The sequence below is a fragment of the Ambystoma mexicanum genome, chromosome 7p (assembly GCF_040938575.1).
Source record: "Ambystoma mexicanum isolate Mex_15411 chromosome 7p, UKY_AmexF1_1, whole genome shotgun sequence".
NCBI lineage: Eukaryota > Metazoa > Chordata > Amphibia > Caudata > Ambystomatidae > Ambystoma > Ambystoma mexicanum.
Window position 1 is genome coordinate 887,568,479 of NC_090939.1, and position 27,736 is coordinate 887,596,214.

The 27,736-nt window shown below is 43.7% G+C and overlaps 1 protein-coding gene across 1 annotated transcript in view; it reads left to right on the plus strand.

Annotated features, from left to right (window-relative positions):
• Positions 1–295: 295 nt before the first annotated feature.
• The window catches only part of ATP4B (ATPase H+/K+ transporting subunit beta), a 132,381-nt gene continuing 104,940 nt past the window's right edge, over positions 296–27,736 (plus strand). The window contains exons 1-2 of the mRNA XM_069637129.1: positions 296–443; positions 23,541–23,669. Of these exons, the coding sequence (XP_069493230.1) occupies positions 332–443; positions 23,541–23,669 (241 nt within the window). The 5' untranslated portion in view covers positions 296–331. The remainder of the gene's footprint in view (positions 444–23,540; positions 23,670–27,736) is intronic.

The following is a 27,736-nucleotide window of genomic DNA, read 5'->3' on the forward strand; positions in this document are numbered from 1 at the left end:
ATACACGCTCGCAAGCAAGATATTGCGTAGAGAAAATGCGTAGTGCTAGAGGTCTAATGAAGTGTAAGGAAGAAAGTAGAAGGGCGTGCAGTAGCAAGCCCTTTCTCTCTGTCGAGTTGAATGTAAGGCCTTTTCAGCAATGTTTGCGGAGCATGATTGCTTAAGCATTCCAGATTAAAGGTTGACGTTAGGTGGCTGATTTCAGTAGCAGTGCACATGATCTGCGTGACCTTGAAACGCACTATATAAGCCGAGCAAACGTACCCGTATCTTCTTAGTGGCTCAGTTGAATGTTTTGTTTGGGCCGAACTCCTCACCTGTCCTTGGAAAAATGGCAACTTTCAATGAAAAGAAGACTTGTAGTCAGCGAATGGAAAACTTTGGACGTTTTGTCTGGAATCCTGATACTGGAGAGCTCATGGGAAGAACTTTAATCAAGTGGGGTACGTTTGCATAAATATGAGGTGCACATTTCATTTTTTCAAGGTTATTTACTGTTTATTGTAGCCATGAAATTCATCTAGATGCATGTCTGATTTGTCTTGCCCTCTTGTTGTGGCATATTGAAAAACATACATGATGGGCTTTTAGACGTTCATTCACCTGCCTTTTTTTTCGCGGCATGTTTTGCCGAAAATGTTTAGCCAGAAAAAAACACCTAAAAATATGGGGGGGGGGGCATATAAGAGGTAGGGTGGGGTGGTGTATAGGGAATACATAATAGCCAGAATAAAAATAAAAAATGCAATGAATTTTTTCGGCAAAACATTTTCTGCAAAAAAAGCCAGGAAAAAGAAACTGGGGATGAATGAACATAGAACCTTTAGAAGATGTGTTTTTTTTACACTCACTACCAAAGGGAAAGAATGCCCTTTTTAGTTTTAACTATAAGCTGGAACTATTGCACTGAAGTATGGATAGGAGGAAGATCGGATATGAGGAAGGACAAATAGCTTATGGTTATTTTTGGGTCATTTACCCACCCATTGTCTGCCCGTGGCCATGCTCGTCTCTATGGTCATTTGAGTCAAATACCTGCACCTTCCTGCTCAAAACACATTACTCCAGGATCTCTTTGAGCTGGCTCAATCAATCAGCAACATCAAACGTTGTGCTGTATAGGGTTCGCCATTGTTATTTCGGACCAGTCTTCTGAAAATTAATGGTTTAGTTGCAACTATCAACGTGCCACTGTTGTAATAAAATGTCTTAACGAAGTGTGCTTTCAAACTCATAATTTATAAGCAGTATATGTTATCCATGCATCTGTTGTTTGCACCACACTCCTCTTAAATAAGCATTGACAAAGCCAACCGTTTTGGCTTGTGTTTGGGCATTAGTTATGCATTTGTCAGGCGCTGTCATCATATTCCCAGGTGCACACATCATTTTCCAGCTGTTACCATTTTATGATTAGGTAGCACCAATATTTCAGGGCCTGGCAAGTATTTAGTATTTTAGTATTTATTTTATTTATATAGCGCACCAGGCCCCATGGCATCCGGGCGCGTCACTTAGTTACAGGCATAAAATCAGAACAGTGAAGTATGTACAGTCATTGCTTTAGGAGAGAATATACGAAATATACAAATTATACAATTTATACAGGAGAAATACAATATATAGGCATTGCATCAGGAGAGAAAATACACATTATCCAAAAATATACAAGTTATAAAAGAAATACAGTATATGTACAGATTACAGTAAAGGATATAACAGAGGGCTGTTAACAGTAAAGTTGTAGCTCATGGGCGCACGGTCAAGGCAGGTCGGTCTTGGGCAGACAGCCAGGTTTTGACTTTGCGCTTGAAGGCCGGGAAGGTAGGTTCAGCTCTGAGAGGATTAGGTAGTGAGTTCCATAATTTCGAGGCTAGGACCGGGAAGCTACGACCACCAGATCTCTGGAGGTTGAAGCGCGGAAAGGCAAGGCAGTTAGTTTGAGCACTTCTTAGTGGTCTCGTGGATGTGTGTGCTGTGAATCTACTGGCTAGGTAGCTGGGGGCTTGGTTGGAGAGGCTTTTGTGAGTGAGTGCAAATGCTTCAAGAGAGATTCTTTGGGAGACTGAAAGCCAGTGAAGACTCTGTCTGGTGTCAGAAATATGGAGGTTCCTGGGTAAGTTAAGAGCCACTCTAATAGTGGTTTGTAACTTTCTAATGTTACATTGGTTGGTGCCCAGGTAGAGGGCATTACAATAATCAATTTTGGATACGACCAAGGTCCTGGCAAGTGTAGTGCAGTTGGCTGGAGATAGGAAAGGACCGCAAGCTGTGATAAGCTTGCATGTGTAGGAGGCAGCCGATGATACTGCATTGGTTTGCCTAGCTAATGACAGAGTGGAGTCAATGTAGATTCCAAGCGTTTTGGTGTCTTTAGCCACTTTAATGGTGTTACCATCAATGGTGAAAGATTTAAAAGATGCGTCTAGTTCACTGAGTCTTTGGTGGGAGCCAAGGATGAGAAGCTTAGTCTTTTCATCATTCAATGCCTATCCTATGCCTTCACAAAAGCCAAAAAATGTTTGTTGTCTTTGCCAATGCTTGTTTATTATAGTTCGTATTTCGCATCTATTCATTAGACGGTGGATGGAGCAACAACCTATCTGACATTAAATGGGCGAGAGTAGATTGACAGAGACATGCAGCTGTAAATCGGGCGCTGAAGTGGTTAAGGCATTCTGGATAAGGTATTCAACAAAGATATGCATGCAAAGGCTTATTTTTCTATCAGTTTTCTGAAGGAAGAAGGAGGCTTGGAATTGTAAGTGTGGGACAGGAGGTATGAAGTACCACCTTGTATTGTTCTTTAGATTAATTATATTTTAAATAGTACATTTGCACCACGGTTCCTAAACTAACCAGATGTAAAGTTTACTGTAATTGTATATTTAAGTCATTTTTATGATGCACATTATTAAAAGCATCATTACTAGCAGCAATGTTCATGCACTCGATGATGTTTTTATTTTGGCTTTCTGTGTCAAATCACTCGTCATATTTGGTGTTGGGTAAGAAGGGTGGTCTTAAGGAGGACAGTGTTGGTGAGTGGTCAGTTTACGATTAAACATGATCTTTGGTAGAGGTTGGTGTAGGCAGAGTCAATCAGGCATTTGTAAGTGAGGGGATAGTATCTTTAAGTATGCACGTGTTTAGAATTGGGCTTACCAGGTCTGTAGGACATCGATGTGCCAGTGACTGCGTTATGGAAGTGCTTGATTTGGTTTGGTGGGAGGTCTGTATATAGTAGTCCTTTGGTGAAATCATGTTTTGCAGATTTAGTTTCCGACCAAAATGACATGATGGTCAGTACGCAGTAGCTTTTTGGTGTGTCTGTTTGGTTCCATGTCATTTCACAGACAGTAATTACTTTGTGGTAATTTTCTACGAAGTAATTACTTCGAAATTGTACTTCAAATGCTTTTTCTTTGGGGGGGCGCATAGCCTCCCTTCCCAAAGCCCTCCACACACCCTTTTCACCCCGTAACCCATAAATACTCGTATTCCTCCATGTAATTTCAAAGTAATGACCTCGTAGTAAATTACCACAAAGTAATGACTTTCAGTAAAGCAACAGGCAAACGCTGTGTTGGCAGAAGTGACCCTTCTCCGTTGACATCGACGTATGTTTCTGTCCAGGCTGGAATAGTTGGTCGGGTATCCAGAGAAGAGAGGTGGTGACGGTAGCTGCTGGCGGAGTTTATCATGTGCTGGGCCTAGGTCTATAAACTTGCTTTTAGCAATGTTGAGTTGATGGACCTTCCCATCAGTGCCCAAATGACTTCCAGGCCATTTGACAGAGTGCAGAAGGCATTCTATGAAAATATCGCCCATACACCATTTCATCTAGTTGTCTTGCTCTTTGCTAGCTTCGCTTCAGTTTTGTGAAACGAGGATTTCATAATATGCACAACAATCATACACATTTGATTTTAACCTCCATCAACAAGGAATGAATAGGGTACATGAGGGGCCAAAAAACTATTGGAAAGACTAATTGGCCTGATCAGTGTTGTTTATCCATACCTCATCGGCGGATGGCTGAATACGACATGTTGAACGGTTACCAAGGCAAGGCCAGATACAATGAATGCACTGCCATCTCTGAAGGGGACTTTCAATTGTTAATAACCCCAGGTTGGATTCCATGAACCTTTTTTCGCATATGCTAAGTTGATATGTGCACAGAGTCCGTCTATTTGCGAAGACCACATCACCCATCACACAAAAACCGTTAACATAGCTCAGGCCATTATCGTGACACATATTTCTAAGGTGATTTCAGAAGCACCTTAAACCGCAGTTCCGGCACTGCAAGATGTTTTATTTGAAAAAAATGTAACTCTGGGGCTTGGTAGCACATTTATTGTTATTAGCACACATATGACCCCTACTTTCCTTAAACACCCAAAGCTAAGCACACCGTTATCATAGTTGGCCCTCTCAGCTTCACTACAGCAATGCCTTTAACTCGTTCAATATCCCACTGCTCTGACCACTTCCCCCTCAGCACCTGCCTATCCCCACCCAAGGCACTGATGCAAAATTCTCCTGGGGAAATATTGCAATAGGGCAAACTTATACTGGGGGAAATTGCTCTTGCAGTTAAATTGCCTTTGAATAATTTTGTCCCGGTGCAGAGTTGCCCGTACATTTTTGCCAGGGCCCGTGTTTGCTGCAGCACCTAAACCCTTGGGTGAACCAATTTTGCCATGGGGCACCAGTGTTTTCTACCAGCATAGTGGTGAAAAAACCATACTGTTACAGGTCACAGACTGCAACCACTGTTTGCCATACCAGTCTATACAGTCCAGACTGCTGTTCTGGACACTGGTCTGCATTTATCACAGATCCAGAAACCACAGACTACAAAGCGTTATCAAATACAGACTGCTTGCTGCAAATGTCATGTCACGGCATAGCGTTCAAAATGCAACAAAATGCGCTGAAGAAACTTTACCTGAGGGAATGTTAAGGTTACCCACGTACAGGGACGTCATTTAGGGGTCGCCAGAGGTCGCAACTGCGACCTCTGTGGTCTCCCTTGCGACCTCTAAAAAAAAAATTTTAAAAAGTGTTTTTTGTAATGCAAGCTCCTGGGCTGTGCCAGAACCATGTGGCTCTTTACTTCTGGAGTGGCTGGCTTTCTTGTTCAGGCCCCTTAAAAAAAAGATGGAAAATAAGAACAGGAGGCCACAAGTCTAACACTTTCAGCAGTGACCCTAATTAAGAAAGAATAGGAATACCAAATAATGTGACTTTCTGGAATTCTATACAATAATTGCTAGACTCATTAAAGGTTTATTTCAGGCACACTTCAGGGGGTGAGTCACTGATTCAGTCTGTTCTTAAACGCCTCAACTCAGCCTTTCATCCTTCTGAGGTCGATAAATGAGTACCAACACAGTTTGTGTGATATTGGGTGTGTATTTTTTCTATATAAAGCGCTTAAGCGTAAGTGCTATATAATAACACATCATTATCATTTGGTCATGGACGTCTGCTTGCATTCACAGTAATTTGGTAATATGGGTCGATACACACTGATCTTAATGATGCATATGGCGATCCATTCTTGTATGAAATGTACATCACATTATAGTGATATCGTAACCATATTTTTCATTGTGTACAATGCTATGTGATGCCACTTCCTGTTTTGTCAACGGGTGAAAGGTCGTGTTCCATTAGGGTGGGGCCAAATTACATCACTTACTGTGATGTCATCAGGGGGCAACGGTTGCGTGATGTCACTTCCACTACCCCTGGCATTTTGGTGAAATGACGTACCTGCCCACGGGCACACAACCAATCAAACATTGATGTGAACGAAAGTCTACCAGTCTGTTACCTTAGAAAACGCCTGGACGAATCAACAAATAACCAGAAAACTTGCCTGTGCACATCAAATATATAGCAAGAACCTTTCAAAATACAAAGAAATCAATGACAACAAAGTAAAAGACATATGAATCCAACCATTCATAGTTTCACACCCCAACATTGTTTTTCTAGCTGAAACTAAGAAAAGGCCATAGAGGACAATATATTGGACATTCCAAAAAGCCATTGCAGACCAGGGTGAATTCACAAACGGTATCATTTTGTTCAAGCGTAACAATGAAGGGTAAAACAGGGCAAAATCGCCTTTACTCTTAACTTTTATTCTCCGTTTTGCAAAAACTAAACGCTGCTGCTTCCTGCATATTACACTTTGCAGACAGCGTTTACTAGTGGATTCCTGTGGAATCCACCTACTTATTAGCAGGTGCAATAGAGAGACGGGTTCCATGGGAATTTATGAGTTTTTCGCCTGCATGAAAATCTCATGCAGGCGTAAAACATGGTTCTCTTCCAAGACGGAGGAGTAAAGCAAAAAAAAAATGCATGCTTTGCTTCGCGCCCCTTCTTCACCATGGAAAGACATGAAAATGAGCTGGAATGTAAAATACAAAGCGTGAAAGTATCACGCTTTCATTTCCGCTGATTGAAAAATAACCCCTAAAGAGCCACTATTTTGTACCCTGGGACATGAAACCCCCTCCTAAAGCATATTTTAATGAAGTAGCATTCACTGTAAGACCTCTCTGTTCTGGTTTTGATAACAGTCACAGCATTGATGTTCATGAAAGATTAGATACAATGGGCCCAATTCATGGAAAAGTGTACATTTCCCCCCGCAATTGCCGTATGCTGAGAACGACGCAGCGCGAGCTTTGCGCAGAATAAAAATGCGCGCCCCGCATTTTCATTTAACGGAATCTCCTCTGCAAAGTAACCGTATTCGCAAGTCTTGCCCGGAACACCTCCAACATGCCCCCACTCAAAGCATAAACAGCCAGAACAGCCACATTTGTGTGCTCATCCGGGCGTGATTACACACATCCTTCAAACAGTGCATGGGGTCACAAACAGGCCTGGATTGCGGGGACCCTGCGCAGGGTCCCCCGTAACTGTTGCCGGCACCCAAACAACATCGTATGATACTTTGTAACTCAGGTGTAACTCAGAAAATCTGCGTGCAAACCCCCGTAAACCATTCCTGCACCTTGCTACACTGCGTACGCGAACACCCCTAAGTTATAATATGATATGTTATTTATAACGCGCTTAATACCCAGAGGTTTCTAAGTGCGGACCTTGGGATCGAACCTGTGTTGCTTCCTGTCGTCTTGTTTCCAAGATGAGCGCGTTGCCCCTGAGCTATCCTCCCGAGACAGTTGTCGCGAGACAACTGTCTTGGGAGTCCCGAGACTCCCAAGACAGTCAGATCGGAACCCCGTCTGCGTGCACGCAACCCTCCATCTAACATGCGATCCCACCTCTACGGGATGATTCCTATGTGCAAGTGTCTATACGCCTGCCTACGGGTGGCATAGAGATCGAGGGATTTGCGTGGCCATTTCTCTGCCGAGAGGCTGCACGGGTGGTTCCATGAATATGTGTCGTTTGGTGAAATTGTATGCGTGTGAGGAACTGCCTGAGGGCCGTCGCTCGTAACGCCCACTTTTTCACATTTTCTTCCCCATTTTTGGTGTTCCTCCCCCTTCCCAGCCCTCTGCGCAAGCCACGCCCATGCTCTGCGTGATCTCTCTCGAAAAGGCACTCGGCGGCTTGCACAGACATGCCGAGCCTGCGCGAAATCCACGCACGTCCTGGGAAAGTACTGCACATTTGATTTCATGAATCGACGAATGGGATTACGCACGCAGTTTGGCACATAAATCTGCTATTTCCCATGCAAATAATTCCATGAATCAGGCCCTATGGGTCTGATTTACATAAAGTTTTCCAATGGGATTGCACCATTGTAAAACCTTTTTGTAAATCAGGCCCTCAATGTTTCTAAACTCAAATAACATGAGGCTAAATCATGACGCATAGCATATACCACAGTGGGGAAATTGAACTCTTCATTACCACTGCATTAAACTTGAACAATCGTGCATCGTTTGCAGTGCTTTAATGTATGACTGTTAGCCTAGCAACTAGCGATCCAACATTACCAGTCTAAACTCATAAACTGCGATTAAGGCGCTTTGAATGATTTGGGGGAATTAATTTATTTTGAGCCTCTGATACCCTCTAGTGACTGTACGGAGAGGTTCTATTTTGTTCTCTGACATCTCCTAACCCTGTCTATCCCGCCGTCAATCAGTGAAATAATGCTATATGAAGGGCATTGGAAAATATGGCAAGAGTTTGGTGAATTCCTTGACATCCAAGTACATATAAGGAGTAATTTTAAATGTTAGCCTTAGCATTTACGTGCTGTTGTATCCCCTCCATGCAATTTTAAACATTTACAAAGTGTAGTGCAAACATGAAGAGTAAAAAGAGGCAAAATCACCTTTACTCTTCACACCCACCCTCTTGTTTGTAAAAAATATAAACAATGGCAGAAAATTACTTTTTGGAGGTGCCAATTAACTCTGCTATGTTAGCATTTACAAATGTTTGCATGAAAATCTCAAGTCGGCGTAAAACACAGTGTTCTTCCAAGATGGAGGAGGAAGGCAAAGCAAAGATGCATATCAAGCTTTGTGCCTCTCTTACTTGTAATGGGTCTAAAATGTCCCGGAGTGCAAAATGGAAGTGTGAAAGTGGTATTAGCCTATCTGACCGAAATCAATTGACCTAATGACCAATTTGGTCGAATTTTACATGGGTCATTTGGCCTTCGGGACAATTTGGTCGTATACATTGCAAAATACCAACCCTGGAGAGCAGGGGTTGCGGGGGTGTCCCCCGCTATCCAGGGTTGGTATTTTGCAATTTTGGGGGTGCTGGGGTTTCCCCCACTTCCTTAAAAATTGGAGGCGAAAAAGAAAACCCAAAGAAAAACGCATGGGCGTTTAAATTGATTGGGCACCAAGCAAACTGATTTGCGGTCAATTTGCCACGACCAAAAAGAATTCGGTAAAACAAACCCAAACTGTAAAAGCTGCTTTTACGCTTTCATTTTACACTCTACTCTGAGCAAAATGACCCCCTTGCAGACTATGGCCCAATCTGGGGCACTTAATAGTTGCTCCCCAAACTCAATGCGCCCCTGTCTTCAACCTCCCTTCTCTATCTTCCCTCTACGCCAGTGGTATTCAAACTGTGGGTTGCGACCCCCTAGGGGTCCGCGGGTGCATCCCAGGGGGGCCCTGCGAGCTCAGCATGAAAAAAGATTTTTTTTTTTTTTTTTTTTTTTTTTTTTTTTTAGATTGGAAGAAATGGGCAGGGGTGGCCCACATGGGCGGGCTGAAGCATGAAACTGTCTCAGGCAACAATGAAAAAGTGGCCCACAGTTGTAAATGGATATTCATTCCTTTAGTCACAGACTGGGCCTCATTACTACTATGGCGGACCAGTAACAACGGTGCTGGTAAGCTACCGGCACCGTTGCTACCGTTCCGCCATAGTAAGAGTTGTGCTCGTGGGTGCTTGACAGCCCCCGCCAGGTCTGACCTCAGCTCGTCGGATGCACCAGCACCGTTATTAACGGTGCCGGTGCATCCGAGCTCCCCCTTCCCATTTGAGCCATATGGGGCTCAAATGGGAATGGGGATCTACCGGCACCTTCGAAAGGGCAATTATCATGTCCGCCTAACTCGGCATGACCTAGTAATTGCCCATTCGCGGGTGCCAGACCCGGATGCAACTCCAGTGGCAGCCGTGCCGGTTTTACCGGCACAGCTACCGCCAGAGTAGTTATGAAGCCCACTGTTTCAATAGTACCCAAAGGGGTGCTTTGTGTTAAAATGTAAGTAAATTGTGATATATTCAGCAACAATGGTCAACATTACTAACTGCATAGTGGCCCCTCACCCATTATGGAGGAGCTAAGGAGCCAGCCCAGTGAAACAGTGAGCACTCCCTCAGCTGCTTTATCCAGCTAATGGAGTGCTCCTGGGCTGGCTGAACTGTCAAAGGGAAACACTGTTTCCCTTTGACAGTTCAGTTTAGTTCCCCAGCCGCACATGCTCACTGAGCCATGCAAGTGCTGGGGCGTTTTGCTTCGCCAGCATTGCATAGCTCATTGGAAATGCTGGCTGGGGCACTGCATGTCTGTATGTCCGAGGGGGAGCTCCTGCGCCTCCTCGCACATACGGACAGAGCAGCTGGAGCAGCACCCACACACAGGCCAATGCAGAAGGTACGTTTATGTTCATTGTTTTTATTTAAACATGTGTATGGATGCGTTATGAGTGAGTGTATGGTGATGGATGCTCATGTGAATGATAGAGTGATTGCTGTATGAATGTGCAGCGCCTTGCATATACACATAATCATGTTCATTGTGTTAGGACCAGTGGGGCCCAGGGGACAGGGATGGTATCTTTTTACCGGACATCTATCATTCAAAACCCTCTGCCTTGTCCACAAGGCTTTCTGGGGCCTCGGTCCAAAATACCTTCAGCTATTCCTCCGCAAATACCTCCCCTCTCGAGCTCTTCACTCCTCTACCTCCAACTCCCTCAGGGTCAGTCGTTTATCAAAGAAACGAGCTGGGGGTAGATCTCCGTCTTCGGCTGGGGCCTCCCTCTGGAACAGCGCCCTGCCACTCTAAAACTTGAGGAGAACCATCTTTCTTCCTGCACTTATCAGACCTACCCTGTCTGCTGCCTTAAACGTAGCACTTGCAAATTGCTGGCTGCACTACCACTGTTTGTTGCCTTTATTATTTATTTATTGTTATTTATCTGTTTCTCCTCTGCTTCGCACTTTCCACTTCTCCCCCCTTCCATGCACTTTTCCCCTCACACTTGCGCGTTCTCAATGTCACTGGGCCTAGTAAGATCGCTGTTTTATTCTCCTCTGTTCCCCTCCCTTGCCTTGTCACGCTCTGAAACACTTGTGTACGAGCGCGATAGAAATAAAATATCAATGCCTGCCCCCTGGACTCCCAGCAACAATTGCAAACTGTTTGGCTATTTACCCATTTTTTGTTAAAAGTATGCTCTACAATGCAACATTTTAACCTATTATTTAAAAAATAATTCACAGGGGGAAACCCCCCCGAACCTCCCCTTAATGCCCCTCCACTTAAAAAAGATTCACCAGCCGCCACTGGCCCTCAGACTGTGTTGGGAACGGGATGGGGGAACCGAGGGACTATGGTGGGAGCACAATGGGCGGGAACCATGGGATAGTGATGGGAGCAGAGTGGGGAGAGCCCTGGGTGTGTGATGGGGTGGGGAGAGACCAGCGACTGGGTAGGAGTGGGATGAGGGAGCCCAGCGACTTTGATGGGAGCAGGTGACGGCGCGCAATATATACTGTCCATTTGGCATTTCTGGGGGGTCCCGACCTGCCCAAATTTTGCTCAGGGGGGCCCTGGCAAAAAAAGTTTGAAGACCACTGCTCTACGCCCTACACAAACAGAACTAAAAACTCGATCATCTGAAACGTTTTACCCAGGTGCTAATTCGAATGGCATCCCATGGAGCCCATTTTTTAGTCTCCTGTAAATCGACAGAGAGGACCTCTTACATTTGCACTTTTGCGTGCACAGTTCCCTCATGCTAAATTTCCTGAATCTCCATGGCGCAGTGCAAAAGGGAGGGTAAAAAGGTAGCATAGACACTTTTATGCTGCCCTTTGAACTCAGCTGTGCAAATTGAGTAAATGCCACCTGCCATGCAGCGGTTACATTGGATTTGTATGGAGTCTGTCTGCTTTTTGCTGGTGTAAAGGGCCGGCGGACTCCATAGGAATCCATAGCATTTGCACCAGCATGAAAATGCGAGAGGAAGGGAGCGGCAAAAACATAGGTTATGATCCGCCCCTCTTCTCCGCCATAAGAATAGATGAATAAGAACCGTGACGTGAATGAAAAGCATAAAAGCCTTATGGAAAGGTTGTCATTCATTTACGAAACATTCTCATTTAAAATGCGCTCTTTCGTGTGGTACATTATTTTGTAGGCAAGTGCCTCTGGGACTTCAGAGCATAAAATATATTTAGGTCACCTGGTCGCCTTGCCCTAGCATTGATTTAACTCAAACTTTTCACTTTGTTACAACTCAGTTCCTTCTGCCAAAGGAACCTGAACAGCCCAGGAAGATAATTTACTGTTTCATATTTGTACATATTTTTTTTAAAAAACATGCATGTATTTAGAGAACATAGAGACACGGGAAAACGAAACACAGAACAAGGACACATTTTGTAAGGCGCATTCCCTATCTGATCGATATTCCCCACAGATCTACTTCTACTATGTAATATGCCTCACTCCACGAAGAAGCCCCCATTGTAAATCAAATATCTTAAAATGTGACATCTTCGTAGACTTCCATTCGTAGAGAGTGGGTGAACTTAGGAGCAGGGGCAGGAGGACTGCAGTTCTGGATACACACACTCCTTTACTTAAGTAAATATACCCCTTCCCCCCAAACCCTAAACCCCCTCCAAGGAAACTACGCAGTTCACTGGACCACCAATGAAATATTTTCAGGCAATGCCGCTGTAAGGTTGGTGCGCCTCATATGCCCAAGTTCTGACATTATAGGGCCAGTTTCCCCCTTAAATACTGGTGGGTAGGTCCTATAGCTATCATGTACCCGGTAAAGATCATACACCAGATATGATCTCATACCCTGGACACCCGGGTGTTTTCCGATGACATGACCGTTTTTGACAGCGTATGCCCAGGTATTCTAAGCAGATGCAATAATGTGTGATCTGTCACTTAGTCCCAAAGCCCCCTAGAGCTACATTTCCCAGAATAAACTCCACCTCGTTCCTCAGGAATGAAGACCTTATGTATGTGACAAAGTGTACTCACACATACTCAATACCTACATCCGAAAAGGACATGCCTCAAAATGAACCCTGCTTAATCAAATGCAATGTTCTAAATAGGAATATGTGTCCAACAATTCACTCTGTCTAACCCAGTACAGTGTCCCAGAGAACGCCATGCCCCTAAGGCATTCTGCTTCCCCTAATGAGAATGCAGAAGAAACTTAAATGCCCCAGCATGGCAAATGCACACACAAGACTTATTGTGCCATAACGCGTTATGTCTCATTCATAACAGATTTTACCCCAGGCCTATAGGCCTCATTTCAAGTGTGGCAGTCTGGAAACAAAGTGCCAGGAATTCCGATTACCGGCACTTTTTCCGGACTGGAGCACTACGAGCGGGAATGCCGCTAACAAAGGTGCCGGTAATAGCAGACACTGTGCCACCTTTGCCAGTAGCACAGTGATCCAAAACAGCGGAACCGTCCGGAAGCAGTGCTGGAAACACTGGCACCCCGGAAACAAGCTAGCATTACAACAGTGGTTTTTCCTGCAAACACTGGCACGCAAATGACGGTGCCACTGGGTTAACGGTGTCGGAAACACTGGCACCACGAAGCAGGTGGTAACCAGTCCCATGGGTCGAGGAACAGGCCACAGGTGCACCAAATGCACCCAGCTGCACACAATGAGCACAGGGACTGCTGAAAAGGACCACACACACATCCCAACACAAGCATGCTGCCTCTCAGCAGTAGTCATGGACCTGGAGGTGCTGCATGCAGGAGTGCAGCTTTATGAGCAGAAGCTGCATCAGTGGCAACAGCTGATAGGCAGTGGAGGAGGAGGATGAGAAGGAGAATTCAGATTAACAATGGCATGCAAGTTACACCCCGGACGTGTACACCCATACCCCACACAAAGGCCACACTCTAGGCCCTGACTGACAGTCAGATCCACACACTAAAGCACCTGAACAGGGAGACCATCCTGGAACTTGTTGAGGTCATCCAGGATGGCATCCAGACTGCGATACCCCCTTACCCCCACTGCTGATGGGGGTGTCAGTGCTGCACTTTCTTGCCACAGGCACATTCCAGCACTCAGCAGGCGAGCTGCATGGCATCTAGCAGCCAGCATTTTCAACTGTGCTGGTGCAGGACCTGGACGCCCTCCTGCACGATGTGTTCCAGCACATCGCCCTACCAACCACACAGGCACAGGTCAGCACCACCAAGGTCTGCTTCCATGCACTTGCGGGCATGCCTAATGTATTGGGAGCAGTGGACTACATACATATAGAGCTTGTGGCTGCCCATGCAACAGAGGAGGTGTACAGAAACTGAAAGCTGTACCACTCATTGAATGTGCAGGTCGTATGTGATGCAGACCTGACAATCACACATTTCTGCGCCCGCTTCCCAGGATCAACCCATGACTCCATGGTCCTGCGGAATAGCACCCTGCCTGCGTACATGATGCATTATGTGGGACAGCGGACCTGGCTATTGGGTGGTTGGAAGTATCACCACACACACACACACACCTCTTTGCATGTGCACCATGGCAATGCAGGGACACAATTGGCATGCAAGAGTGCGTAGCCACGACTGGCATCTACCACATGTGTCAACGGATGGACACACCATCACAGTCTGGGCACGGGTGGACAGACAAATGCAATGCACTACAGGTACCAGAATGCATCACTGCCATGTCACAATACCCAGTACATCCCGACTCAGCCCGACCCACCACCACCACCACCCCATCCTTGGGAGTCAGACACTACACATGGCCTGGCCAGCATTGTGCACAGATCCAGATTCATGTGTTACTCACCCACATCCCTTAATGTATGCACTGTCCAGTCACTTGATTCTAATGACCCTCCCTGTATCCCATTCCATGCAGGTGATTTTGGTTATCCTTCACTATCATGGCTGATGACCCCTGTGATAGATCCCCAGAGTCACCAGAATATAGCATACAATTTGGCTTACATTCGAATACGGACGTCAATTGAACAGACCTTTGGACTGTTGATGGCACGTTTTCAGGTGCCTTACCCGCTCCAGTGGGACACTAATGTACAGGCCGGTGAAGGTGAGGAAGATAGTCCTGGCCTGTGACATGTTGCACAATATGTGCAACAGGCAAAATATACCCTACCGCAGGAAATGGCCATACCTCCAGCGGACGCTGATGATGAGAGTGTTGGGGATGCAGCTGTAGACATCCAACAACACCAATAAAATTACATAATCTATGGCAAAGTTTAAAATCAGATAATAAAACAACAGCAATTCATATAGGCAATCAACAAGCATAAGGGGTCAATTGAAGATTGGATATGCCGAATACGCAGGTGTTCACATTGATCATGCTCAAGAATAATATCGAGCATCCCGGAGCAAGGGAGATCAATGTCTTGGCAATGGGTAGTCACTAGAGACTCAAGGTTCCCAAACCAAGAACTTTGGAAAAACGGTCACTATTACCTTGCGTATCATACAACAGGAAATCCATAGAACTCCAATCAAATTTAATTTCAGGCCAGATTTTTACAAGTGGCCGCTTTCCAGAGAGATCATAGTGACTGTAATCCCAGTTCTAACCTTAAACCTTCAGCGGGTACAGCACTTGGGGGATGTAATAACAAACTGAGTATTTTAGCCTCGAGCTTTGGTAACCAGGATATTGCTTTTAGGGGAAAGACCTTCATTGCGTACAGGATGGTTGGAATAATTGCCATCCTGGAAGCCATAACTCATGCTTCAAGAGATCTCCCCCACTTTGGACTATCACCCTCCTGATTGCTAGCCATTTACCCCACGTTTTGGCAACTGTCTTCTCCTCTAAATGCACAAATGGTGAAGTCTGTATAAAGACGCTGAGATACTTATATGTAAGGACTGATTCTAAGTGCACATTATCCAGGGACCATGTGAAAAGGCCCCTACCCTTAACCTTCCCGGCAAATATCATGGTCTTAGTGTTGGAGTTGTTAATTTTTAGTACATTTAATTGGGAGTAAGCAAGTAGCGAATTCAAAGAGCCTTGAAGTCCAATAGACGTTCTATCCATAATTACTGTGTCATCAGCGTACATTAAAAAACTGTTTTAGAATTTCAGAAAAGGGGAGGGAAGTTGGATGCAGTATTAAGGACCAAATCTACATCGGCTACTTAGAGCTTCTAAAGGAGGGGGGCCAATCCACAGCCCTGTTAAGTCCGATATTAGTGGGATAATGGTTCAACAAAACACCCTCCTGGGGCAGTCTTACTCTCACCCTGGTATCAGCGTTCATTAACTTTATAAAAATACAGCAAGGAGGCATCAATGGCCCAAGCCACACTGATGGGTGCGTAAGAGATGGGCATTCTGTACCCAATCCGAGAGTAATTGAAAAGTAGGCCTGCAAACAGCTTGGAGGTGACATCTAGCATGGCCAGGAGTCTATAACAAGCCAGCACATCCTGTGCATCCTGCTTGAAGGCCGTCACTAATATTGATTCCTGCCAAGAAGTTGGAATAGTCCCCACCTCACAGATATATTGGAATTGGCATTATAAATAATATCACCAACTTCATTCTGCCAAAATAGAAATAATGATCTGACCTGTTTGATCCCTCTCTTTTAAACACTCACTGGAGAGAAGGTGAAAGGAATGAAAAAGCTGGACCCATTCCAACATTGGATGAGTGGAAACCCTGATCCCAAATGCAGTATCTATTCTATTAAATTAAGCTCTTTGAGATGCTTTGTCTCACCTTTGGATCTTGTTCCAATAAAATGGCAAAAAGCATGTTTACCCTTTTCTCAATAGCTATCTTCCACATGATCAATGTGTCCTTAAATGATGGCATTATCCCGGAAGAATTTTAGAAGGCGTTTGTTTGACCACTCTTAAATAAACCTTTCTTACAACCTAAAGATCTGAGCAACTTTCGACTCATTTCACAACTCCCGTTCCTGGCAAAACAACTGAAATGTGTTTCAACTACTGAAATATTCACTTTTGTTGAAGATCATAATGTTCTTGACACCAGACACCTGGGATTTAGACCAGAAGGTAGTACTAAGATGGTTACCACCACAGTCTTTGATTGATTCCGAGGAGATGTTGGCAGCGGTGCCAATGGTGCCTTGGTCCTGCTGGAATTGTCCATGGTGTATGACAATAATGACCATGACATGCTTCTGAAATGCCTGCAATCTTTAGGAGTATGTGATAAAGTCCACCTGTGGATCTGGTCTCCTAACCATTTCATTTTCAGTCATTTAAAATAGGCACATTAAGCCTTTACCTAAACACTTAGTATGTGGAGTAGTTTCATCCCTATTGCCACGCCTCCTTAGTTTTTACATTTAGCCCCTGGCGTATCTTTTTTGCCAGAGTGGAATATTTTCCCAAACTACTTGTGTTCATTCAAATTCTTCTAATACTATCTGAAGGTCGTGAGTTGCCCCCAGCAACATTGAAGGAATACTTGGCTGCAATCAAAGAGTATATGGATCAGAATATCTTAAACACTAATCCCAGCAAGGCTGTCCGGTCATTTGGTCGACAGAAAATTGGTCGACAGACAAATGGTCGACGCAATTTGGTCGAAAGACAAATGGTCAAATTATTTTAAATTCTTTTTATATATATTTTTCAGGTTTTCGTTTAGGAAAAAAAAGGGTTTTTAAGCAAAAAAAGAGTGTTGGGGGGGACCCCCCCAAAAAAATAAAAATGTGAAAATACAAAAAAAAAATTCGACAATTTGTCTTTCGACCAAATTGCGTCGACCATTTGTCCTGTCGACCTATTTTTTTCGACCAAATGACCGGTAACCCCCAGCAAGGCAGAGATTTTGGTTGCGAATGCTGAGATGAGTCCATGGAATTTAGTCAGAGTCTTTTGCCCAGTGCCCTCCTCCCCTCCCATCTGTGAGGAATGTAGGCATTATGATGAACACTGACTTGTCACTCTTCTCTCCGATATCCATGGGTGTGACATTTTGCCTCTTCCATATGAGGGAACATCAACATCTCCTTCCATTTTGAGCTTTTCCCCATAGGATTATGTTGGCAAACTCTTTGCTTTCGCCAAGACTTGGTTTGGGAAAATGGCTTTACCTATGTCTCCAGACAGCTCCATGACCCATCTGAACAGAGTCCAGAAAATGGCAGACAGGCTTCTGCTGAGAGATGGCAAATTTGAACAAACCTTGCTAAGGATTGCATCAATCCACTGGCTATCTTTGTCAATTTACTTAATCCACAACGCCATTTACGGTAAAACGCTGATCATCCTAGCACAACGATTATCTCGTTATGTCCCAATGAGGAACCTGAGGTCCCAAATGACCTAAATGTTAAATGGACCCAAGTTGAAAAGCTTAAATGTCGGATATAGGTCTTTTTCATTTCAAGGTGCCAAAGATGGAACGCTATCTATCTATCTATCTATCTATCTATCTATCTATCTATCTATCTATCTATCTATCTATTCATCCACATGCCTTTCTGAGAAAAACTACAAATCAGGTACAGACAGGCACAGATAATTGGGTATCTGCAGGAGGGGCTATGAAAGCTGTGATGTTTTTCAAATGCTTCCTTTCATCTCTACCTGAGGAAGCTGAGACATTCCATGAAAGCCCGCAAATATGCAAAATAAATGACTGTTAGCCTAATTAAGCTATTGACTCATTGTTTTCTTCTGGATCAACATTTTATTCAACCCTTGGCTAACACGGTACAAACAAACCTAAGTATATATATGTGTCTTGATATCAGTATATTGATCTTCAGAAAGAACACCTTAATACATGTCTTTTTAGGAACCTGGGTAGATATATAAATTCCTGATTTGGGTCGTCTGGTAATTTTCTTAATTCAACAGTGGCGAGATGCCTTTTGGCAAATGTTGAGCTCTAAAAAAACACAAGACCGATATCAAGTACTTGTCCTTGAATGTGTTCAGCTTCAATCAGTGCAGCTATCCCTAAGGGAGTGCAAGTCAGAGGGAGCACATATCTCAGCAAGTAAGAACTCCTCCCACAGCACTAAACTGCACTTGCCACACTCAGGAGAGTTGTTCTATATGATTAAATATGCTGAAAGGCAGTTTGCCACCCTCGAAATAGAGGCCCCCCTGTACTACATGGCATAGAATGCACTCTTTCTCATCAGTGAGGTCCACACAGGAATATATGTCCCAGAATGCACTTTCTCCTCAATATAGATGCTTCCACAGGATGTTACAAGCAACACACACGAGATCTTCCCAATATGAATGTTCAAGGTGCACAGAACTAATGGGGGTCAATCAAAGCCAGAACGGAGAATGTCCCATGCAAAACAATCCACTACATTAATACATAGGCTGCAAGCAATCTGTGGGAAAGTCCTTTTAATGCAAAGGCTGATAATGTACATCAAAATATTACAACACGTGGAAAAAGCAATCAATGTTCATACAAACTAAATACTGCAAAACCCTATCCCTACATACATAACCCATGCATCAGTCATACCTCAACAATACTGCATACATCGAAACTTGGCAAAAATAAACACAATTGAAGAACATTGAAGATGACAGTGACTATTCCTGTCTGGTCCTGGCTCAAGACCAAATAGGAAAACCAAAAGATTCCCAAGAGTGTGGTGAATGAACCCACTCCTCAGGCATGCCAGTTCATAGATGACAAAAATGTGTTACAATAGATGGAGAACTTGATATAGGACAAATCGAGTTTCGGCAGGAAGGTCATATTATCACAGACCCTCTGGCTTCATCAGGGCCAAAGAACACAGCTTCTTGTAGGGGTAGTTCGGGCCACAACTGTCCACTCGCACTTGTAATATGGTGTCCCTGCACAATCAGGTAGAGAGCAGTCGAACCCAAGACCGACCTTAGAGAAAGGAGTTCATGGCTACCCGTTCTTTTTCGAGTTCTACATGGGTCTTATTCTAGAATCCCGTTGTTGCACCGCGCTGACACATTGGGCGCGGGAACAGAGTCGCTCTTTTCCGGTTTGCGTTTCGGTCGCCGTGAATCAACGGAGTTCTGCTTTCCTACTGCGTCCCAACTCTGGATGTTACTGCACAGAATGCAAACTGCCTTCATCAATTGCAAGACCACCAAAGGGTACATTATCTGGCTGAGGATGCAGTTTCCCTTTCTCGGGGCAAACGCCTCACAGGGCCACGTTTGCAAGCATGCGTCTTCTCACTCATTCCAGAAGCCCCCAAAGGACTAAAAGCGGTAGAATTCAATGTACTTTGCTCAATACAGACACCCCCCACAGAAGTGTATTTCTCAGAATTCACTATCCATCACTGTCAAGATACATCCACCCATTTTACCACAGTTTTTCGCCATAAAATACCATCCTCTCACCTCCCTTACTGCCCCTTTTCATGTGCATCACCCCAACCGGAAGAAAGGCAAGGGAAGTGCAGTAAAATAATGAGATGAGTTGCCATTCGACCAAAACAAATAAATCCGATTACACATCCCACGTTTAACTTTTCTCAGGGGGGTCTTGTTTGAAATTCTGCTGCTGGAGTCCGCATTGAAGCCCTCCGTGCCCTGTCAAAAATGAGCTCAGACCCCTTTCTGAAGCCCTGGGCCATTCTTTGACTGCAACAGATGTGCTCGTGTATTGCCTGTGATTTGCAAGCATATCCTCCACTTGGTTTAATGAGTTCTGGGAATCCCTCCCTAGATTTCTCAAAGGCGAAAAAGTTCCAAAACAGAGCATTTTTGCGCATAAAAAGGAGCAGTTGAATTGATAACAGTTAAGACAATAACACGGATGGCATAGTTTGGTCTGTGTTTCTTCGTGTATTACGCCAAGACCTTTAGTGGCCAATTCATAAATAAATTAGTTTGCGCCCACAAAGGGCCTGGTTTACAAATCATTTTCCAATGGGGTTTCCCCATAGGAAAATACTTTTGCAAATCAGGCCCAAAGGGTGGCAAGCGCACATTGCGTATTACCTGTGCTTTGCACGCGTATCCTTCACTCGGCTAACATGATGTTGTGAATCACTATCTAGTTGCTCCAAAACGTGTGGCTTTATCTTATAAAAGCGTGCAATTTAGTTAATGACAATTGCAACAGTGACACATATTACGTAAAAGGCAGTAGAATGAATACCAATTGAGACGCTAACACGGATAATGTAGGGTGCAGATGAATTAATAACAATTTAGATGACAGTTTGGTCCGTGTGACTTTGTACATTAAGTAAAGACATATAGGCGCTCATTTTGCTCCGAGCATAAGCTGAATGAAAGGCGTAAAAGCCTTGAGTAACGCTTTTACACCTTTCATTCACACCACGCCACATTTTCATTAATTTGCATTGCCAATCCGGGCAGAATGCTGGGGATCTCTATGGCACCCCTAGTTTCATGTGCCAGCATAAACCAGGCAGCCTCCATAGGGATCCACATTAAAACTTGCCTGCCATGCTTGAATGGCTTGCCGCGTTAACAATTTCAATTAAACAATACCTGTCATGGTAGGCAGTGTTTACTCATTTTCACAGCAGAGTGCAAATGTGCAGGGCAAAACCTGCACATTTGCACTCCGCCGTGCAAATGACCACAATTTGGCGGCAGGGAGCTGCCTACGTTGTATGTCTACATTTAACAGCCTCCAGTCGCCAAATTACGAGTGCATCTACAATGAGCTCCATAGCAGCCAATTCACAAAGAAATACATTAAAACACTCAAAGAATTCGGTACTATGGTGTCTCAAAAGTGCCTGAGTCACACAAAAAAGAGCAAAAGACATGGCACAAGTGCCTGGAAGTACAACGTAACACGGGGAGGGTGTATGTCTGAAAGTGTTATGGATCTTAGGTAAACCACTTTCCAGCACCGCGAAAAATGTTTTTATAAACAAAAAGTGAAAAGTGTTCCTGCACATTTTCCCGGGTTCCAATTCTTAATTATGCCAAGTTGGGGCAGAGTCAAATTGCTACACAAGCAACTGACGAGCTTTTTCTTTGGGAACTAGGAGGCTCCACCTGCTTTTCCAGGTGCATTTTTTCCCTCATTTGTATTGAGGCTCTTGCCGAACGCATTCTGCATATGCATGGCGGGCGTTGATGAAGTAGCAGCGCAGATCTGCATGGTTGCAAATTGTCAAAAAGCAGGGCAATGTGTGCATACGCATGTTCACAGGTGGGACCGATTACAAAAGGCCTTCCTCTTACCCTGTGATGCTCCATCCTTCCCATCTCGCTAGAAAGCCCTGGCCCTGCAGCAAGTTGCCAGACAACAGCTCAAGGGATGCAGCTTAAAATGCAGAATCCTGTCACACCACACACACACATCCCAAAGCGCGCAGGGTTCCTACACTCCTGCCCCACGCTCATGTTGCAGCGAAGGTGCTCAAGGAGTGTAATGGAGGGTTCACATACCAGGATTCTGTACTCTAAATATTAGTACTGCTTTATGTGGCATTTTTAGAGCACTTTTCCGGTCTGGCCAGCTGCGGAAGCAAATGGGTAGTCGAGGGCAGGCACCACATAGTTAATATATTGTTATATTGTCTCCAATTATAGAACTTAATATAGAATGCAAGTAATGTTTATGGAGCACCTTGGTACAAACAAATCCTTTGGCACAAGGATATCAATACCAAACCAAAAAAGGCTCAGAGTTGCCTTTGAACCTATCAAGAGTTGTCTTTATGCCCTGGAAATAGGGTGAAATTAAATGTTAATGTAAAGGTTCAAACCATTTCAAAACATTTCAGTAATTAAATCACATCTCCTCTCATTTGTATTTTGTATGACTCAGTCATTTAATTGCTTCAAAAAAACAGTACAATTTGCCATAGTGTCCTATAGCCAATGCATTTCGGATTCGTATCCGTCTTCAGGGCTAAACACTTAATTGATCAAGCGATAATGGCATAACTGAGTCTGCTGTATAGCCTCCTGGAGGTTAAATGATCATGGCCCACGGTGCCTTCCTTTGAGTGTTCCAAGCAAGGCTGCAGAAGCAGGCCTTACTAACAAGTCGGGAAGGGCCTCATTACACGGTAGGCGGTAGCCATGGCGCTATTAGCGCCATGGCTACCCCCTTACCGCATTCCGGGTCCGTGTTCCCGGAATGGGGACTTACCAGGTCATTCCGACCTTGGCGGGACCATTAAGTCCCCATTCCGGGAACCATTCCCCATTCCCATTTGAGCCCCCATATGGCTCAATGGGAATGGGGATGGAGCTAATAACGGGCCCGCTATTAGCGGGCCCGTTATTAGCTCTGAAGTCCCTCAACGGGTCCCTTCCTTAACGCCTGGTAATACCAGGCGTTAAGGAAGGGACCCGCTAAGGGACCTCGTAGTAGGGCGCTAAGGGATTACCGGCACCGGTGCCGGTAATCCCTTAGCGCCCACCGTGTAATGAGGCCCTAAGAGTTCTTATCATTCCGTGAAGGTCCTAATTTGTGTTTTGCTGTTTTGTGAACCAGGACATTTTATGGCCACAAATGCTCTTTAGGCCAAAATAAAGTGAATAGGACCAATATGATTTACTAAGTGGTGTGTCCAATTGGCCTGTTACTGTATTTTACAAAAAATCTTAGTAAAAGTAAAGTTACAACAAAAAATAAAGAGCATTAAAAGACTTCAGCATAAGTGTCCAAATACGTTAACGCAGAACGATCAATAATTTTAGATATGGCTATGAAATCATGTACTGCATAATATAAAACTTTATAATTGACTTGTATTGCATACATGTTTCCTTCACACCCTTACGCCGTTCTTATCTTTGCCTTCACAGTGTACATCAGTCTGTATTATGTTGCCTTCTATGCAGTGATAATTGGGCTGTTTGCCCTTTCGATATTTTCCCTGATGAAGACTCTCAACCCATACGTACCAGACTATCAGGATCGCTTATTATCACCAGGTATGGAGTTAGCCTTGCCAAGCATCAAGACAATGCTTATGATCAATGATGGTAAATTAAGTTCACATATTTTCAGATGTACCTACAAAGACCAGTCATTTTTCAGTGAATGGACTCCTTTTAAATGTACATTATTTTCACAGTGTCTTATGTGTACCTCTGGTAGGGGCGGTTCGATCTGGAGAAATATTGATACAGTGAATTCCTCCCAGAGAGATGCACGTGTCGTTGCTGTGCTGCAGTGTTAGTGTGCGTGTTGTAGTATCACATTGGGACTCCCCATGCTGTGTTGGGATCATGGGTTTGGTGCACGCCTCTTACTCCCGAAGTGAGGGTCACCTTTCCCTATTGCAGTTCCACATTATAGCAAAGCCACAGGATTTGTGAATGAAAAGGTCTCCTTTCAAAAGCATTGAATCCAGGTACACGGCTTCCATTTTAATCGGGGAAGAAAAAGTTCAGACAGAAGCTCTTTTAAAATAATAAGCGTAATGCATGGCTAAAAAAAAGTCATCCATTTCACTTTAAACATTGCCTAATTTGTTGGTGTGTTTGCCAGGGCTCAGCCCGGCACTTATTTCTGAACCCCGGCACTTACTGTCTCAGACTCAGATTGATTATGAAGTATCCAGTGATGTTAAAGAAAACATTTCAGAGAATGATTTTTTTAATGAAACAATTATAATGAAAAAACATTGATTTTTTAAAATATATATATGGTGGTGGGGTAAAGGGTTAACATGGGTGGGGAGGGGGTTTGGGTGGGGTTAAAAGCATAGGGAAAAAGGGGGCTTGAGGAGGACACCAAAAATAAAAAAATGTGATGATTTTGCGTTATAAATGTTTTGTTATAAAATACCTCTCTGAAAATGATTTAGGTAAAATCACATAGAACCATCCATCAACCCCATGAGCAGGTGTGAGCTGTAGTTTAACCCTATGTGTTGACATTGTGGGCAGCAGTCGTGGGTGGTGGCAGCAATGGTAGGGAACTGACCACCCGGCAGTGTCACAAACGTGCTTGAAAATATTTGGGCCCTGGCACGTATTTTCTTACAAATTAAGCGCTGGGTACATGCTGTCCTTGAGCTGTGCTCGAGAGGACATAGGCTTTGTGGGGCTAATAAACCGATAATAATATTGAGGTCCCTCCTACTGACAGCCGTAAGGGGTCCTGTTACTTGGCTTCTAACTTACCTATTTTGCCTTTCCATTTTAATGCCTCGACTGCTTTCCATTTAAGTGACAGCCATTATCAGCTATTAGCAACAAATTATAACCTTTGAATGTTCCGAAAACTTTCCCATTGGACAATCTGCTTGCTAAATGAACTGGTATAGCCCACAGATTGGTTTGCACAACCCGTAGCTTGCGGTTAAAGGTATTTATTTATTTAAATATGTTCATAGCCATCACTGGTTTTACATATTACAAACACAATACAAATGCATACTTGCTTCAATTTCTAAAATCAATTCAGAACAGGTAAGTTATAAAACAAAGATGTCAGCAGAAACATTTTTAAAATAGTTAAAATCAGCTCATAAAATTTCATCATATGAAAGATAAGATTAATATCATTACCTTCTACCAACCACTTCCATGTCACTTCTATATTATCTAGTTTCCTAGAATTCTTATATCTTGTCAAATAGTTATATCTCAGCTGATTAAGGCTTTCGCAATAACACAAGGGGTGTTTAGCAGTTTCTATATTTACAGTGCACGTAGACTACATAATCTCAACTTTCTGGCAATGCTGATTTTGGCACCCAGCATCTCCATTTTATCACATTTATTGGTTCCATGTAATAATGTCGCCACAAAAATCTCGCCATGCAAAAATATCGCGGAAAAATGGCCGTTTTTTGTGGCAACATTATTGCATGGAACATGCGGGGGACACCACCGCAACCCCCAAACTTTTTTTTTTTTGTCCTTGTCCCCATATACATGGTCACCCATACAATATCGCCGCAACCTTTTCCCAGCGATATTATTTATGGCGACCACATATATGAGGATAATATTACCTGATACCCATTTATTCAATTTGAACAGAAGATAACATCTAACCGTGCAATGTTGGGGAAACGCATATTGGTATTTCGTTTTTTTTGTCTCTACAGAGCAATGCGCTAAAGATTGTCCACTAGTGGACTTAGTAGCTAGGTATATCATATCTCGTTCTTTGGAATAACTATAGATAGATGTTTTCAATAAATGTTTCACCTTAGCATGGAAATAATACAGCCATTTAGAAGCATTGGCCCTCATTACGATACTGGCGCTAAACCATGGCGCTATTAGCACCATGGTTGGTGCCGGTATCGCAACGAGTCCGCCAATGTTCAATGGGGAATTACCACCCCATTTCAAGGTTGGCGGGGCGGTAATTCCCCATTGAACATTGGCCCTTCCCCATTCCCATTTGTGCCCCATAGGGCTCAATGGGACTGGGGAAGGCGCTAAGTACGGTACCGCAAATTGCGATACCGTACTTAGCACCAAGGTCCCTTTGTGGGTCCCTACTTTAAAGGCAAAGGGACCTCGTAGTAAGGCGCTAATGGGTTAACGGCGCCGCAGCCTTTTACGGCGCCGTTAACCCATTAGCGCCAGGGTCGTAATGAGGCCCATTGTCTTTTGCCCATCTAACATACGTCAGATATAATAAATAAATTGAATTAAGATTGCAATGATTTTCTCTCTCGTTAAATATTTGTATCAATTCCACCACAAATGTATTATTAGTAAGAGTACATAATTTTACAAACAGCATGGCAGATTTATATTCTAAGATGTCTCTGGCATATCTAAAATCACATTCTAATAAAATATATTTGCAAGTTACAAAAGTTGGTAATCTAAAATGCCATCTTAAAATGTTTCCTGCCACCTTGCTGATTTCCCCCATATCTCTGCTGCATAGAGAAGACAAGATACAATTTTGGTGGAATATAATAATAAAACGGTATTGACTGAAAAACCTCCCTGTCTTCCAATAAACTGACTCAAGGTTCCTGCTATTTTTATACATTTCAATTTGGTTTCAAGCCAAAGTTGTTTCCATGTTAATTTATGGTCCATGACAACGCCTAGATATTCATAGCCTTCAACGAGCTCAATTTGTTTATTATTAACATACCACTTATACTTATTAAATCGAGAATGCTTAACTTTGCCTAAGAATGCCATCACCTGGGTAAAGAAATATTTATTTCCAGGCCATTTTTTTCAACAAATTGCACCAAACCATTTAGCCCATTTTGCAGACCGACGGCCGTATAATCAAACAATACCAGACCGACAGCATATCCTAACCAGCATAGCTGTAGGTTGGCAATCTTAATAGCATCAACAGAGAGTACCCCGATCTCGTTAAGACAATCTGCCAGATAGAGATTAAACAGCGTCGCCGCCAACGTGCAGCCCTGTTTAACTGCTCATAGGGTGGGAATAGCTTCAGATAGTTTACCTTCTCCATCAAGGCGGATTCTGACAGATGTGTCAGATTATAGCAGCTGAATCATATAGAGTAAACCCGGCGGGATACCTTTCTTAATTTTATCCATAATCTTTCTATCACAATAGTGTCAAATGCTGCTGTGAAGTCTATAAATACAACATATGCAGGGAGTTTCCAGACCGTTCACGAGTACTCCACAGCAGACACTAAATGTATAATATTGTGGATAGTGGACGATTGAGCTCTAAAGCCTGATTGGTTAATTGGGAGGATCTGGTTATTAGTAATCCACTCATTAAGTTCACTGAGCAGTACTTTTGTGAATATTTTGGCAGGTATATCCAGCATAGCGCGCATTCTATAGTTTTTAGGTTCTTTCCACTCCCCTTTCTTATGTATCGGGAAAATAATGCTTTCACGCCATGACTCGGGGCAATGCATTTTCCCATTATTCGGGGTCCATCTGCAAAAGAGCATTGCAATTCCCATCCGGGCCGGTTGCCCTAGAAGTGTGTAGCTGTTCTATCAATTTCGTTAGGCTAGCCACTGTATAGCTACCATACCATTTAGACTCGACTACATCATTCCCTCCGCCTCCAAC